This window comes from Panthera onca, chromosome A1 (assembly GCF_046562875.1).
Source record: "Panthera onca isolate mPanOnc1 chromosome A1, mPanOnc1 haplotype 2, whole genome shotgun sequence".
Classification (NCBI taxonomy): domain Eukaryota; kingdom Metazoa; phylum Chordata; class Mammalia; order Carnivora; family Felidae; genus Panthera; species Panthera onca.
Window position 1 is genome coordinate 147,193,700 of NC_138339.1, and position 17,256 is coordinate 147,210,955.

The following is a 17,256-nucleotide window of genomic DNA, read 5'->3' on the forward strand; positions in this document are numbered from 1 at the left end:
ATGTGGCATTATTCATACAATGGAATTATTATTCATCCACAAAAGAGAATGAAGTACTGATTCATGCTATAACATGGATGAACCTTGAAAATATTATTCTATGTGACAGAAGTCAGACACAAAAGGCCACATGTGTGATTTCATTTATATGAAATACATTTATAAGAACAGACATATCCATTGAGATAGAAAGGACAGCGACTGCCAGGACTTACAGAGGGAAGGCAACAGGGAGTAGCTGCTAATGGGTATGGGCCTGCTTTCTGGGTGATGGAAATGTTCCAGAATTAAGACAGTACTGATGGTGGTACAACTTGGTGAGTACACTAAAAACCACTGAATTTTTATTTAAAGTTTGTTTATTTAAGTCATCTCGACACCCCACATGGGGCTCAAACCCACAACCCTGAGATCAAGAGTTGCATATTCCACCAACTGAGCCAGCCAGATACCCCCTAGCTAAAATATTTAAATATAAGGCCCTGATAAAAAATATTCTTAGGCACACAAGATCGCAGAAGTTCTGCAATATAAAGGCTTACACTGAAAATGATTTGAGATGGAATACTTTTAATACAGATACTATTAAAAGAGAAAAGCATGGGGCACCTGGGTGGCTCAGTCGGTTAAGCGGCCGACTTCGGCTCAGGTCATGATCTCACGGTCCGTGAGTTCGAGCCCCGCGTTGGGCTCTGTGCTGACAGCTCAGAGCCTGGAGCCTGTTTCAGATTCTGTGTCTCCCTCTCTCTGACCCTCCCCCATTCATGCTCTGTCTCTCTCTGTCTCAAAAATAAATAAACGTTAAAAAAAAATAAAAAATAAATAAAAAAAAAAAGAGAAAAGCATGATAAACTGAAATTATAAATGAAGATGTTAGCAACAGGCCTAAATATACCAATAATTACATTAAATTTAAATTGTCTTAAGTAATCACTTTTAAACTAAAATATTAACAAATTTACACCAAAACCCCCCAAATTCTAGATATATATTCAATAAAAGAAACACATCTAAAGCTGACTGAAAGGTGGACTCATATCAGATAAAATATGATTTAAGACCCAACATCATTATTAGGAATGGAAAAGATTACTCTTTGTGATAAAGATTCAATTCCTGGAAAATTGACTACTGTTTTACACCATACACGAAAATTAACTCAAAATGGATTAAAGATTTGAATATAAGACCTGAAACCATAAAACTCTGAGAAGAAAACATACCTGATAAGTTCCTTGACACCAGTCTTGGCAATTTTCTGGATTTAACACCAAAAGCAAAGGCAACAAAATAAACGAGTGGGACTACATCAGACTAAAAAGCATCCGCACAGCGGAGGAAACCATCAACAAAATGAAAAGGCAACTGACCAAATGGGAGAAAATATTTGCAAATCATGTATTTGATAAGGAGCTAATAGTCAAAATATATACAGAATACACACAACTCAATAGCCAAAAAGCAAACAATATGATTAAAAAATGGGCATTAAAAGATCTGAACAGACATTTTCCCAAGAGGGCACACAGATGGCCAACAGGTACACAAAGAGGTGCCCAACATCACCAGTCATCAGGGGAATGTAAATCAAAACTGTGGTATTACCTCGTACCTGGGAGAATGGCTATTACCAAGAAGATAAGAAATAGCAAACGTTGGTGAGGATGTGGAGAAAAGGGGACCTTTGTGTACTGTTGGTGGGAATGCAAATAGGGGGAACCACTATGGAAAACCGAACAGAAGTTCCTCAAAAATTAAAACTAGAATGATCAGGGGCACCTGGGTGTCTGAGTCGGTTGAGCCTCTGACTTCCGCTCAGGTGACGATCTCGTGGTTCATGAGTTAGAGCCCCACATCAGGCTTGCTGCTGTCAGCCTGTCAGTGCAGAGCCCATTTCGGGTCCTCTGTCCCCCTCTCTCTGCCCCTCCCCTGCTTGCACTCTCCCCCAAATGAATAACTATTAAAAAAAAAAAAGAACTACCATATGATCCAGCAATTCCACTTCTGGGTATTTATCCAAAGGAAACATAAACACTATCTCAGAGATATCTGCACCCCACCATGTTTTTTGCAGCACAATTTTCAATAGCTAAGACAGAGAAGCAATCTAAATGTCCACTCATGGTTGAATGGATACAGAAAATGTGGTATATATTCACAATGGAATATTATCCCACCTTAAAAAAAAGAAGGAAATCTTGCCATTTGTGACAACATACCCTGTACCTTGAGGACATTATGCTAAGTGACATAAGTCAGACAGAGAAAGACAAATAATATATCTCACTTATTTGTGGAATCAAAACTAAAAGCAAAAAACAAACCCAAGATGGAACTCTTAGATACAGAGAACATATTGGTAGTTGCCAGAGGTGAGAGGGTGGGGGTTGGGCAAAATTAGTGAAGTTGGTCTAAAGTTACAAACTTCCAATTACAAAATAAATAAGTTCTGGGGGCATAATGTACAGAATGGTTACCATAGTTAATAATACTCTGCTGTATTTTTGAAAAACCTAGAGCTGAATATTGCAGTGGTCCTCACTTTAAATTTAATTAATTAATTAATTTTTCTGAGAGAGTGAGCATGTAAGTGCACGTGAGCAGGGGAGGGAGAGAGAAGGAGAAAGAGAATCCCCAGCAGGCTTCATGCTCAGCATGGAGCCCAACGTGGGGTTCAGTCTCACAACTAAGATCATGACTTGAGCAGAAATCAAGAGTCAGAGGCTTAACAACTGAACCACCCAGGTGCCTCAGCCCTCACATTGTAGAACTTAGAATCCCTTTACACTCTCAAAAATTATTGAGGAACCCAAAGAGCTTCTGTTTATATAGGTTATATCTATTAATATTTACTGGATAGAAATTAAAACCTGGAAATATGAATAATTAATGTTAAGAAAATTAGTGTTAAATTAATTTTTGTTAGGGGCACCTAGGTGGCTTAGTCAGTTAAGCGTCCGACTTGGCTCAGGTCATGATCTCAGGATTCGTGGGTTTGGGCCCCTCATCGGGCTCTACTACGACAGCTTGGAGCCCGGAGCCTGCTTCAGATTCTGTGTTCCCTCTCTCTGCCCCTCCCCTCCTTGCACTCTTCTCTCTCTCTCTCAAAAAAAAAAAAACCCCCAAAAAACCCCAAAAACATTAAAAAAGAGATGAAATGAAAATCTATACCAAATATCATCCTTGATGGACAAGTATTATAAATATTCCTATAAACTGGACAAGTATGCCCACTGTCACCATTGGTTGTCAACTATGTATTGGAAGTCTCACCCAGTATAATCAAACAACTGCCATTTTTTTGAGAGGATATGATTTTTTACATAGGAACAAAGAAGAAAAGGTCTGCCTATAAATTACTAGAAGTGATAGAACAGTTTAGCATGAGAATGGATAAAAAAATTAATATACAAAAGTCCATATTTTATACAGCAGCAGCAAAGAGTATACAGATAAAGAGAGGTCATCTTTTATGATAGAAAGTTTCAAATATCTAGGAATAAATTTAATAATGTGTAAGATCTCTGTGGGGGAATTTATAAAACATGGAGAGGTATGCCATGTTCATGGGTAGCAAGATTCAATAATATACATCAATTTTTGTTTCAAATTCATCTACAGATTCAAGTGATTTCCCTATCAAAATTCCAACAGGGTTTTTCCTGTTTAAAGATAACTTTAAAATAAAACATCAGTGAAATAGTAAAGGGCCAGGATGGCCAGAACACTTCTGAAGAAGGAAAAAACAGGTCAGAGGAGAACTTTTCTACCAGACATACAGCTCATTAAGAAGTTCTAGTAATAAGGCAATGTGGTAGAGCAACAGATAGACAAACTGACTAGAAGAACAGAAAGAAAAACCTGGAAACACACCTGTGTGCATATGAACTCTGGTTACGTAATGCAGGTAGCATGTCCGATCAGCGGGGGAACAAAGGAAGCTAAAAACATGTTATTCACATTCACAGAGATGAAATGTGATTCCTGTTTCACACCATGTACAAAAATCACCTCCAGGTGGACTAAGGGCTTATATGTCAAAAAAAAAAAAAATGTTAAGATACCTGACAGAAACTGTAGATGAATACCTTGTAGACTTTAGCGGTAGGGAGAGATCTCTGAAATGAGACACAAAAAGAATTATTAAAGGAAAGACTGATGTAGTCCATGCTAAAATTAAAAAGTGTGGTTCAACAAAAAATATGTAAAAGAAGTGAAAGGCAAGTTATAAATGGGATGAACATATTCACAACCTACACAATTGACAAAAGGCCAGTATCAAGAATACGTGTGTGTGTGCCCCTGTGTACACACACACACACACACAAATGCATATATACACATACACAAATGCATATACACAGGCACACAAAACTCCTGCAAATAAGTAAGAAAAGCTCTAGTAACTCAATCAAAAAATGGGCAAAAGAAAAAACAGGCATTTGCAGAAAAGGAAACACATGGCCAATAAACATATGAAGATATCCAAAATCTATAAAGAACTAATATAACTCAACACTCAAAAAACAAATAATGCAATTAAAAAATGGGCAGAAGACACTAACGGAAATTTCTCCAAAGAAGACATCCAGATGGCCAACAGGCACATGAACAGATGTTTACTGTCACTTAACACCAGGGAAATGCAAATCAAAACTACAATCAGATATCACCTCACACCTGTCAGAACGCTAAAGTCAACAACACAAGAAATAACAGGTGTTGGTGAGGATGTTGAGAAAAAGGCACCCTTGTGCACTGTTGGGAATGCAAACTGGTGCAGCCACAGTATGGAGTTTGCTCAAAAAGTTAAAAAGAGAACTGCCTTATGATCCAGCGATGGCACTACTGAGTATTTACCCAAAGAATATTAAGAACACTAATTCAAAGGGTTACATGTACCCTATGTTTATAGCAGCATTATCTACAATAGCCAAGATATAGAAGCAGCCCAGGTGTCTATCGACTGATGAACGGATAAGGAAGATGTGGTATATATAAACAATGGAATGTTATTCAGCCATAAAAAGGAATGAAATCTCACCATTTGCAACAACATGGATGGAGCTAGAAAATATAATGCTAAGCGAAATAAGTTAGTCACAGAGAAAGACAAATACCATATGACTATGACTTCACTCCTATGTGGACTTTAAGAAACAAAACAGACAAGCAAAGGGGGAAAAAAGGGAGAGAGAGAAACAAACCAAGAAACAGACTCTTAACTAAAGAGAACAAACTGAAGGTTATCAGAGGGCAGGTGGGTGGGGGTGGGGGAAATAGGTGATGGGGATTAAGGAGCACACTTGTCACAATGGGTGTCACATTGGGTGTTGTATGGAAGCACTGAATCACTATATTGTACCCTTGAAACTAACATTATACTGTACGTTAACTAGAATTTAAATAAAAACTTAAAAACATATGAAGAGATGTTTCACGTAATTTGAAACCAGGGAATGGCGTATCAAGACCACTTCCTGACATGAGGGGCTACCATTTTAATCCTACTTGCCTGGCAAATGTTAAAAGGCATTTGAGAGGAAGTAGACCCACAGAATCTCTTACCCGCCACAGGCAGGATGCTAACTTGTGACCTACTGTGGAAAACAGATGTCATCATCTGTTAAAATGGAGGTGAACACAGACCCCCACGACCTAGCAATTACACTTGTAGGGTCTATTCCTAAGACAGACTCTTTGCACATGTACAACAGAAACTTATAAAAGTTATTTATAGCAGCAAAAAACATGGGGACAACCCCAGAGCACATCAAGAGGAATGGACAAATAAGCCAGGGCCCATTCATATGGTGGGGACAGTATAAAGCAGTCAAAACAAACTTCAGGGGTGCCTGGGTGGCTCAGTCGGTTAAGCGTCTGACTCTTGGTTTCAGCTCAGGTCATGATCTCAGGTTTCATGAGTTCAAGCTTTGAGTTGGGCTCTGTGCTGACAGTATGGAGCCTGCTTGGGATTCTCTCTCAACCCCTCTCTCTGTGTCCCTCCCCCCCCCCCCAATGTCTCTGTCTCTCTCAAAGTAAACACATACCTTAAAGAAACAACAAACTTCAGTGACAAACAATGTGGACAATTCTTAGTGACTTAATGTTAGGTGAAAAAAACAAATCTCCAAAGACAACATACAGCATGATACACGTTTTATAAGGTTAAAAAAACAACCAGAATAAATAATGAACGTGGTGATGGTTACCGGGGTGGCAGAGGCAATGAGATGGGACTGGGGAGCAACCATACGGGTAGATGCAGGTTACTGTCCAGGTCCTAACTTTCATTTGGAATAATGGCTTCTTGGATGCTTATTACATAAACAAAAGTACCTGGATAGCTGGCTAATGAAGAGAGGACCGTGCAGGGACAGAGGATGAGTCTTCATGAACCACGGTTTGTATGATCTAACTATGGGCACTTCAGGTTAAGCCAAAGAAATAAAAACCCAGATCTGTCTTTCAGCCCTCACAACACACTCCTTCCTGCTCCCAGGGCTGCTCCTCCCTGTTCCCCCAGACGCCCCACTCACAGGACACCCCTTCTCCGCCCTCCCTCCCCCATCCCTCGTCCCTTGTGCTGTCCCCGAATGCAAGCTGTCCACGCCTCCAAGGTCAGGTGTCTACAGGTCTGGTCCAGGGCAGGAGCTCTATCTGCGTGTCTCCTGGGCACAAAGTGACGATTTGCCAAACCATCAGCCCTCACCTTTAACGACCTCTGCCAACTTTTGCCCACCTTGCCCAATCCTGACATGTTTCAGCCCCAATTTGAACTGGCTCTTTTTTGAGAAGTCATAGTGAGTTCTTCCCTCGACGCTGTCCCTGCCCATGTCCTCCCTGTGGCCTGTGCCCAGACTTGGGTCTTCCTGTCTTAGACAAGATCCTTCTGGATCCGTTTCCCCACCTCTGGTTCTTTCTCTACACTGATCACCAGAGATCCTTCTCAAGTGTATTTCAGACCTCATCTGTCCCCAGTTAAAACCCTTCCATGGCTCGTCATGGCTCGTCATGGCTTGTCATGACGTCAGGATGGGTCCTGACTCCTCAGCTCTTTCTGAGGAAGCCCCTGATGATGACCATGCTCCCCTCACCCCCTGCATGTTCTCTCAGTGCCGCTGAACTTAGGGAAAGCTCTCCAGCCTCCCCCCCACACCCCCAAGGACAGGGAGCCATGCCCTCCTCCAAGCTCCAACTGGAATGTTAACTCTGCTCCCAGACCACTAGTCACCCAGACAGATGGAGCTCCTCACACATCTGCATCAGCTCAGGCACAGGGCCTGACACCCAGCAGGGAGAGAGGGCCTTTTGTATTCATTCTGCATACTTTACAAGGCACCGTCTCTTGAGACAGCTTTTAGACTGATGCGAGTTTTTAAAAGGTGTGTGGGGCACCTGGGTGGCTCAGTTGGTTGAGCGTCAGACTTTGGCTCAGGTCATGATCTTGCTGATCTTGGTTTGTGGGTTTGAGCCCCACAACAGGCTCTGCGCTGACAGCATGGAGCCTGCTTGGGACTCTGTCTCCCTCTCTCTCTGCCCCTCCTCTGCTTACGCTCTCTCTCTCAAAAATAAAGAAACATTAAAAAAAAAATTAAGGTTGTGTATATTTTTCCCTCTGACCTACAGTAACCCCCAAGGACAGCATCTTAGAAATCTGTGCACTGGGCACAGTGCTAGGCCTGTGGCCTTTGCTCTTTAAGGACCACCAAGGTGAGGCCCGCAGGACACACGGTGCTCCCTTGCCCTGGAGCCTTCACTCACCGTGTTGAAGTATTCGACGCCGGTGGCTTCAAATGCCCTTGCCACAGCTTGGGTTGTGGCCACACAGGCTACGGGGTGGCCATTGCCGATGGACTTGCCCATGGTGACGATGTCAGGGACAAAGTCTTCTCCTTGCAGTTGGAAGGCCCAGAAGTGCTGGCCCACTCGGCCAAAGCCCACTTGAATCTCGTCTGCGACAAAGACCCCTCCGGCCCTGTGGATGTGCCTGTGGCAGAGGACAGATGGCGACTGGGTCTGCGATAAGGAGGATCAGACCAGGAGCTCGGGGGTCTTGGACCCTGAACTCTGGTTCTGCCAGCACTAAGGTGGGGGCCTTAGGCAGGTGGCTGGCTTTCTCAGAGCCACCATTTCTTCTCAAAGTTCTGGCCAAGAGGCCAAGCTGAGGCTGGAATTTGGAACAAAGGTCGGGAAACCCCATTATTACAGCCCTGCCATCTCAGCTACTCACTCTGCCACTTCCTGGAAGAAGCCGGCAGGGGGGATGATCTGTCCTCCCACGCTGGGCAGAGACTCTGCAAAGAACGCTGCGATCTGTGGATGAGACAGGATGCTGGGGATACCACCGTGGAGGCACTGAGTGGCAGGCGGAGCATGTCCTGCCAATGCTGGCTCAGCACTGGCTCCAAGCAGGACCAGTCACCAGTGTGGCTGTGTGGCCATTTCGGGCTCCAGGTCACATCTGGCCTGTGACCGGGTTTGCTCTGGGGCCGCAAACCAACTCTTACCGCATGGAGTTCTCCAGACCCTTTGTACGCAGCATGTCCCAGGTTTCTCCCCATTGGCCTGTTCCTTCCCTGCTCCTCCCTGGTGACTCCCATCACCCCCACCGAGGGAAACTCAGCCCCCAGCCCTGATCCAGCCTCTTCCTTCATCCAGTCAGCACAGCCTCTGCCTCTCCAGTGTCTGTGCGCACGCTCAGCCCCTCCACCTGGACACACCTGCCTCCTGGCATATCTGTCACTTTCTGCCTTGGCCTCCTGCAGATGCCACCTGGTGGGATGCCTCTGGCAGTCCATCCTCCATCGGCCACCAGGGTGAGCCTCAGCTCAGTCGCCAAACTCATCACTGTCCTGTGTAAAGCACTTCCGTGACCCCATTTCTTACAGCTGTGACCTCCAAGCTATGTTTAGTCCTAGAGCTGCTTCAGAGGTTACCGCCCAGATGAAGGAAGGACTGATGGGGTAGGAAACAGTCTCTTTTCTGCTTTTATGTAAGTGCAGGCAAAGCATCTGAAATGCACACGCCGAGCTCCCCTGATCTGGTCCTGCCAGGCTTTCTGGCTTCATAGCCTGCTGCTCTTTGCTGTGTGTCCTGTGTTCAGCTGTCACTGCTGCAGCAAGACTTTCCAGAGAGCCCTCCCACCAACAGCTAACTCTGTCCAGCGGTCCCTGTGGCCACTGCTCTCCCAGTGCACACCCATCTGTCCTGTCTCTGCCCCTGAACTCCACGGCCACTACAACACAGGGGAAGGGCCTCCTCACGGCCTCAGGCTGGCCCTATTCAAATGTATCCCTGGTCTTACTGCTCTCCGGCCTCCAGCCTCCTGCACTGCCCTTGTAGGCCTACGTTCTGCCTGCTTCTCTAAGCTCATTTCCTGCCAGCTCGGCCAGGCCCCACAGTGATGTCTGCCTGGGTTGCCCCATGCCCCCTGAGTGCTAACCCTCTTCACGGAACCGTCCAGCCAGGGGCCTCTGGACTCCTGTAACACCCAGCACGTACCTTTATCTAAACTGTCTGCTGAGCAGGTAACACCCCCCCCCCCCAACTAGATTCCTAATGGGGGGGGGGCCCAGTTCCAGTTTCTCCCAGGGTCCCCGGTATCTAGTACTGGGTTGAAATGCCAGCCGCTGTTCGATTCACGGGACCTGTGCAGACACAGTTACCTTCCTGCCCTTTTCCTGTACGCTGTTCACCACGCGTTCCACCTCGCTGGCATAGGCCCCAGCCGGATTGGGGTGGTCCTCCCGGTAAAGACCCCGGTAGGTGTCTGGGAGAGGTGCCTGTGGGAGTGACAGCGCCGTGTCATCCAGGCTGGGGGGGTGAGCACCGACCTGTTGCCCACTTGGGCAGTGCATACCACATGGACCCACTCCTTCTGGCCATCCAGGTCTCGGAACTTGTAGGGGCTGATGTCAATCAGGGAACTCAGGTGACCATGATAAGCACTGAGGAGAAGAACGGAGGGGGCTCAGGAACGAGTACTCCATGGCCCAGTCCCGACCAACGTCCACCCACCTCAGGAGACACAGGGAAGACCAACCTTTCCAACACAGCCCCCGACTCCTGGGGCTGGGAACCAGCACGGGCCTTGGAGCCGGTAAGACTTCCCATATGGCCGCTTACTAGCTAGAATGGTGGCTAATCGGTTAACCTCTCTGGGTTCAGTTCTGTCTGCTGAGAAGTGGGGGGCGGGGGGTTCTCCTTCAGAACTGTCATTAATGCTCTAGCCCTGGGCCTGGTGCACAGCAGATACTCAATACCATCAGGGCTGTTTTAATACCAAACCGTGGGACCCATTCTCACCACCTTACAAAGCATTTTCTGCTGCCAGAAGAGAGGCCCTGGGGGAAAGAGCCCCCTGGTGTATGTAGGGGTGTCTCTATGGCCGGGTCTTCATATTTCCCTCCAGTAGCCCAGGCCCCTCCTCATCTTCCTGCCCAAGGCATTCAAAGCTGGAGCCTCAATGATCCCCAGTAAGTGGTGGGCCCAGGCTTCTGGAAATGGCACTTACTGGTCTAACACCACCACGTCCCAATGTCCCGTGTACTGGCGGGCCAGCCTCAGGGCCAGGTCATTGGCTTCTGACCTATGAAAGAAAAGGTGGGCCCCGCTCAGACTGCTGTCCAAGGGCTTTCCTCCTGGATACTTGCTTCCTACAGGGAAGTCCAGAGGGAAAGAAAAGCCCTGCCAGCAGCAAGAAGATTCTCAGGACACCATTTGTGACTCATTTGAGTTCATTCACTCAATCAACATTTTATCAAATGTGCTGGGAGCTGGGGTGGGGGTTGGAAATAGTAAGGAAAATAGGTCCTGGCTCTTCTGGAGCTTTCTACATTCTAGTAGGTATCATGAAAGCAAAATAAACAAAGAATGATCATTTTCGTAAGTGCCCCAAGAGAACCACATAGGGCCTCAATTGTGTCCCCCTAAATTCTTATGATGAAGCCCTAACCCCTACCACCTAAGAATGTGACTACTTAACATAAATTTATATGAATTAACATTTATTTATTTTTGAAAGACAGAGACAGGGTGAAAGTAGGAGAGGGGCAGAAAGCGGGGGGGGGGGGGGGGGAGACAGAATCTGAAGCATGCTCCAGGCTCTGAGCTGTCAGCACAGAGCCTGATGTGGGGCTGGAACCCAGAAACACAAGATCATAACCTGAGCCAAAGTCAGACACTCAACTGACTGAGCCACCCAGGCGCCCCTAAATTTATATACATTAAAATGAGGCTGTCAGGGTGGGGCTGATGTGGGGCTGGAACCCAGAAACACAAGATCATAACCTGAGCCAAAGTCAGACACTCAACTGACTGAGCCACCCAGGCGCCCCTAAATTTATATACATTAAAATGAGGCTGTCAGGGTGGGCCCTAATCCAATCTGACTAGTGTCTTTATACGAAGAGGAAACATGGGCACACAGAGACACAAGAGGCATGGACGCCAAGAAGAAAGACCAAGTGAGGACACAGCCAGAAGGTGGCCATTTACAAACCAAGGAGAGAGGCCTCAAAGAAGTCAAACCTGCTGACATTTTATTCTTGGATTCTGGCCTCCAGGAGTAGGAGAAATAAATTTGTTATTCAAGCCTCCCAGCCTGTGGCATTTTGTCATGGCAGCCCTGACTATCTAAAGGGGTCAGGGAAAACCTCTGTGAGGAGACACCACCAGAACTGAGTCCCCAGAGGGAAGTTTCTAGGCAGAGTGAGCAGCACGTGCAAGGGACATGTGCAGGAAAAGTGCTCGGTGTGCTCAGGGAACCGAGACGCACAAGGGAGGCAAGGGGCAGCATGGGAGAGGAAGTGGGGAGACATGCAGGGGCCCCACACACAGGACCTTGGAAGGCGCCTAGATTTTCTTCTCAGTGCCATGCCAAGCTACTGAAGAGTTTTTTATTTTTATTTATAGTAAAACCTTGGATTGTAACTTGTTCTGTGAGTGTTCTGCAAGATGAGCAAACATTTCTAACAAATTTTAACTTGATAAATGAGCAATGTCTTATGAGTGGTATGAGACACTGAATGTCACATGATCACAACTGAGCCAACGGTTCTTGAAATTTGCTTTGACATGCAAGTGCTTTGGATTACAACCATGTTTCTGGAATGAATTATGCTTGCGAACCAAGATTTTGCTGTATTTGTTTTTTTTTTAAGATTTATTTTATTTATTTATTAAAAAAATTTTTTTTAACGTTTATTTATTATTGAGAGACAGAGCATGAGCATGGGAGGGGCAGAGAGAGGAGGAGACACAGAATCTGAAGCAGGCTCCAGGCTCTGAGCTGTTAGCACAGAGCCTGATGCAGGGCTCGAACTCACAAACTGTGAGACCATGACCTGAGCCGAAGTCAGACGCTTAACCGACTGAGCCACCCAGGCACCTCAAGATTTATTTTATTTTTAGAGAGAGAGAGAATGCAAGCAGGGGAGAGGAGCAGAGGGAGAGAGAAAGAATCTCAAGCAGGCTCTACACTCAGCACAGAGCCTGACATGAGGCATGATCCCACGACCCTGAGGTCACGACCTGAACCGAAATCAAGAGGACACTTAATCGACAGAGCCACCCAGGTGCCCTGCTACTGAAGAGTTTTAATCTGAGAAGGGACGTGAATCAGCTCCCATCTGAGGAGGCAGCCTCCGGCTGTGTGGGCCTAATGGAGTAAAAGGGGAAGAGACAAGAGCTAAGGACACCCAGCTCAGAGCAGGTGGCGGCCATGGAGAACAGAAAGAGGGACAGAGGCAGAAGACAACTTGGGGACAGATGAAGTGGGCTTGCTGTAGGATTGGGAGGAGGGTGTGTGGTTCCTGCCTGGAGGAGAGATGCAGATAGTGTTGCCATTTACGAGGTGGGACAGGGTCGGGGTGGTGGGGGGGGGGGGCGGTGTCCTCCTGAGAATGCCAGTGACAGCCAGTGCCGTGGTCCCATACCAGACGTGGTCCCATGTCTTCTGTTGGTAGAAGACAACCAACTCCTTTTGGACCCATCGAGTTGGAGATGTTCCAGAAGTGGGCATTTAGAACCTTGGGGCTGGAACACATGGGAAGCATCCGGGCTTGAGACACAAATTTGGGAGTCATTAGCACGTGAACATGGAAAGACTTGGAAATGGATGAGATCACACAGGGAGAGGGCTCAGGACCAGCCGCAAAGAAGAGAGGAGAAGCGATTGGCAGAGGAGACCAAGGGGTGGCCAGAGGCTGGTGGAAACCGGGAGTATGCAGCATCCTGGAAGCGAGACTAGAAAGCACTTCTGGAGAGTGGTGATGCTGTCAACATTGCCGAGAGATAGTGTAAGGCAAGAGCAGCAAAGAGACCACTGGATTTGGCAATGTGGAAGTTGCTGGAATCCAGAGTGCATGTGATGGAATAAACCAGCAAACGTCCCTGACCCCACTGCCCAGGAAGCTCTCACTCCTGGACCCAGCCTTCTGCTCTTCCCTAATAAGCTCTGGTTCTGGCTTTGCCCCAGAAAGGACCCCAAGCTGAGTCCTTTCTTTGAACTACTATTTCCTTATCTGCAAACTGAAGATGGGAACTTACGCATCCTAGAAATTACCAAGGTGTGGTGGCAGGGGTGGGGGGGGGTACTGATGAATGAAAATGACAGTGGGGCATCTGAGTGGCTCAGTCGGTTAAGCATCCAACTTCGGCTTAGGTCATGATCTCACAGTTCATGAGTTCGAGGCCCACGTCAGGCTCTGGGCTGACAGCTCAGAGCCTGGATCCCCCTTCAGATTCTGTGTCTCCCTCTGTCTGCCCCTCCGCTGCTTGCACTCTGTCTCTCTCATGGTCTCAAAAATAAATAAACATTAAAAAAAAAAGAAAAAGAAAATGACAGTGATGATGGTAACACTCATTACTATAACCCAAATGCCATGACTCGGTTTGTTGGAGTGTTCTGTCCCAGGCAAGGCTGGGCCAGACCTACGTACACATCATCATCTGCTGTTTCTGTCCCCGCTGCCATTACTAGCGTTAGCTATCATCACCTGTCACCTGGCTGCTGAATTGGTGCCTAATGGGGTCCATTCTTGCTCTTCTCCAGCCCCGATGACATCACTTGCCTGATTAAAACCCTCAGATGGCTTCCCAGTGTTCTCAGGATAAAAACAAATTCCTCACTTGGAATGTGTCAGCTCATACCCTCTCCTCTCCCTTTGGGTCCTCAAGTGTGCCAGATGCCATGCCCTGACTGCTGCAGGGCCTTTGCACAGGCTGAGCAACCCTGACGTGAATACTTCTGGTGAAGTGGGCAGCTTCCTTCCTGCTCAACAGCTCTTTGCCTGATAGAGAAGTCTTCCCTGACCCTCTGCTGGCAGGCTTTGGCCCCTCACCGCTTCTCTGCCTCATCAGGTCCCTTCCTTCTCCTCCAGACAATGACCTCTGCATTTCTGTGAAGGACCAGTTGATGTTTCTGTTCCTTACTGAGCGAGCTGAGGGCAGGGATTTTGGCTATACCCCCCAGCTGGGCCTGTGTATTCATAAGGCAGAAGTAAAGGAACATATTACCTAGGTAAGCCCCCAAGACAATCATGGAGACAATCATGCAACAGAGGTACTGGCATGCCTTACTAAGAGACCAGAAAACTGGGATCTGACAGAGTGAGCACCAGGGTCTACAGAGGGGAGTGTGGGCTCCCGACTCTGCAAGGGCAAGGCTGCCTCGCTCCCAGTGCTTGCTGGGTCAGCCACACTAGGTTTCAATAGGTGAGCAATTCTGTCTTCACCACCGGCCGAAGTCCACTTACCCAGAATTCAGGAAATAAAACACAGAGAGCTTCTCCGGCAGGGTCTCTGATAGCCTCTGTGCATAATCCACGATGTTGTCGTGCAGGTACCGGCTGTTGGTGTTCAGCACCTGGTTTTGTTCGTGCGCTGCTCGGACCACGAGAGGGTGGCAGTGCCCAACTGGAAGAGGGCCACCAATGTCACATAGTGGCTCTGCTCAGCCAGCCCCACCGGGCCTCCCCCAGCTGTAGTCCATAAATCCAGCCAGAGGAGAGCAGTTGTGAGGGAGAGGCAGAGAGGAAAGAGGCGACTCTGAAGATGGGGTGTGTGGTGTGTATGTATGTATGTGCCAGAGAGGCCAGTTCTAGAAAGGAGTCCCTGAGATTCGGGCAAAAGAAAAAGTTTGTTGGCAGAAACCCTATCTAGAAAATCCGTGTCTGTAAGGAAGCTTCTTGAGGCCTGTTGGACAAAGACAGGATGTGAGGAGGAATGCCTGTCGGCAGCCTTGACTTCACTAATCAATGGAGGCAGGAGGTAATGTTGATTGCCAACAGCCTGGGATTATAACAGCTCAACCTGTGTTGAGCCAGGCACACTCCAAGCAAATTATCTAAATTAATTCACTTATTCCTCTAAAACACCTTGAGATGAGTCCCTGGTATTATCGTGTCTATTTTGCAGATGAGCAAACTGAGGTACAGAGAATTAAACAACTTGCCCAAGATCATAATGTAAGTGGAGGGCAGGGATATGATGAACCCAAGCGGTTTGGGACTAGAGCCCTTGTTTTTACTCTCTATTTCATTAATCTCTAGTTTGCTTTTTGGGTCACAGACTCCTTTTCATCCCATCAGCTCCGGTGGCCCCACCTGGATAACTAAATTCCTACTTCAGTTTCCTTGCCTAGCACCTGAGAAGGTCCCTGGGGCTGAAGCCCTGCCATGATTCCCAATACTTGGCCAGAGGCCTGCTGTGTTGCTGGTCATGGTCAGGCTGACTGCTGTTCTCTGAGCTTGCCATCAGTCCCAAGTGGAACTGGACTTCCGACTGCTGTGCTGCCTGATTTAGCACAGCTACTGCTTGAAGCCTCTCCATGAGGCACACCAGAAAGACTGGACTCCTCTGCTCAGCTCAACCCAAGTTCTCCGCACCTCTCTGCAATCTCAGGATCACCCTGGGACCAGGTTCACAGCCTCAGCCTGCTCCCCTGCCCTGCCAGCCTGAGGTAGGATACTAACCATGAGCCACATTGTTGACACAATCCAGGTATTCTGCACCCTGTTCATCGTACAAGTACTGTCCTTGGCCCCGGACAATCTTAATAGGATCCTCAGGATAAAAGAGTCTGCAAGAATCGCTGTGGGGACAGTAAGAAGTGGACAGCCATGTCTGAAGACCTGAAGGGACGAGTCCACCCACCATAGCACCTGACCCCCACAACCCCCCAGTTTCTGGGAGGGACAAAACTTTAAGGGCACGGTGGTGCTTTCCTGCTTCCAGTCCCTCACCCATAGGTGGCTGGAAAGGAGGAAGTAATAGGGTGAGAAGCTGCTAAAACTGAAATTATTTAAGTCATGTGAAGGCTAGGCGGCCTTGCTCATTTCTGCACGTGCCCACATTAATCCCTTGGATCCCAAGGAACGGCGGCAGCTCCAGACCCACGGGGGCTCCTTAGAGCAGGGTTTCCTTGCTGGGATGCATGTGAGGGAGGGCACCCTCGCAGGTGGCTGGAGCTCAGCTCTGAAAGGTCCTTGCCAGCCCAGTGCCTCTGCTACCCTGCTGGGTGTCAGCCCCATGTGCCACCAAGAGTCCCTCTCACAGGTTACAGGTAGGCTTTCTCTAAGGCTTCCTGGGAGACGACCCCCCATGCCCACCCTCCATCTGAACTTTCAGTCCCTTCCTGGATCACTCTCAGGCCAGGTCCAGCTGGCGGGCCAACCCTGGGGGAGGTCCTCCCAGGTGCTAGGGCAGAGGCCTTCTCCAGGGGGCCAAGGCCGGTCAGCGGCGGCCGGTGGGGTCGGCCCGGCGCCGCAGGGCAGCCCGATGAGGACGCAGGCGGGGAGGCGGCCGCGGGGACCCCGCGGACACGCAGCTGGCGGCTGGGTCTGTGGGGCCGGGGAGCCGGGGCCCGCGCGAGGCCCGGAGCTGAGGTCCCTGGGCTCCGCGGGCTCCGCGCCGGACGTGCGTGCGTCGTGCGTGCGCGCACCGCCCCGCGCCGCTGTCTCAGTACCTTAGCAGCCGCCGCCTCAGGGCCAGAGTCTCGGCCTTCCCGCGCCGATCGGCGGCCATAGCACCGGGCGGGCAGTTGCGCGGAGACGCAGCGCAGAGAAGCCTCTCGCACGCTCGGCCGCCAGCCCCGCCCGCGGGCCCCGCCCCCGTCGCGGGCCCCGGGGACGCAGCGCCCGCCTCCTGCCGCTGGCACCTAGCAGTTTCCGTCTCTGGGAAGGGTTCTTGGGTGACCCCGCCGCTTTTTTCTGTCCCAGCAGGGCTCTGAGCTCAGGGCTCAGTTTCCCGCGT

At 48.5% G+C, this 17,256-nt stretch overlaps 1 protein-coding gene across 1 annotated transcript in view; it reads right to left on the reverse strand.

The window, feature by feature from the left end:
* PHYKPL (5-phosphohydroxy-L-lysine phospho-lyase) overlaps positions 1-17,095 on the reverse strand; it is a 35,299-nt gene extending 18,204 nt beyond the window's left edge. The window contains exons 1-8 of the mRNA XM_060636369.3: positions 16,970-17,095; positions 15,978-16,096; positions 14,760-14,919; positions 10,517-10,591; positions 9,863-9,950; positions 9,669-9,785; positions 8,234-8,316; positions 7,765-7,990 (exon numbers count right to left, since the gene is read on the reverse strand). Coding sequence (XP_060492352.3) covers positions 7,765-7,990; positions 8,234-8,316; positions 9,669-9,785; positions 9,863-9,950; positions 10,517-10,591; positions 14,760-14,919; positions 15,978-16,096; positions 16,970-17,028 — 927 coding nt within the window. The 5' untranslated portion in view covers positions 17,029-17,095. The remainder of the gene's footprint in view (positions 1-7,764; positions 7,991-8,233; positions 8,317-9,668; positions 9,786-9,862; positions 9,951-10,516; positions 10,592-14,759; positions 14,920-15,977; positions 16,097-16,969) is intronic.
* Positions 17,096-17,256: the final 161 nt, after the last annotated feature.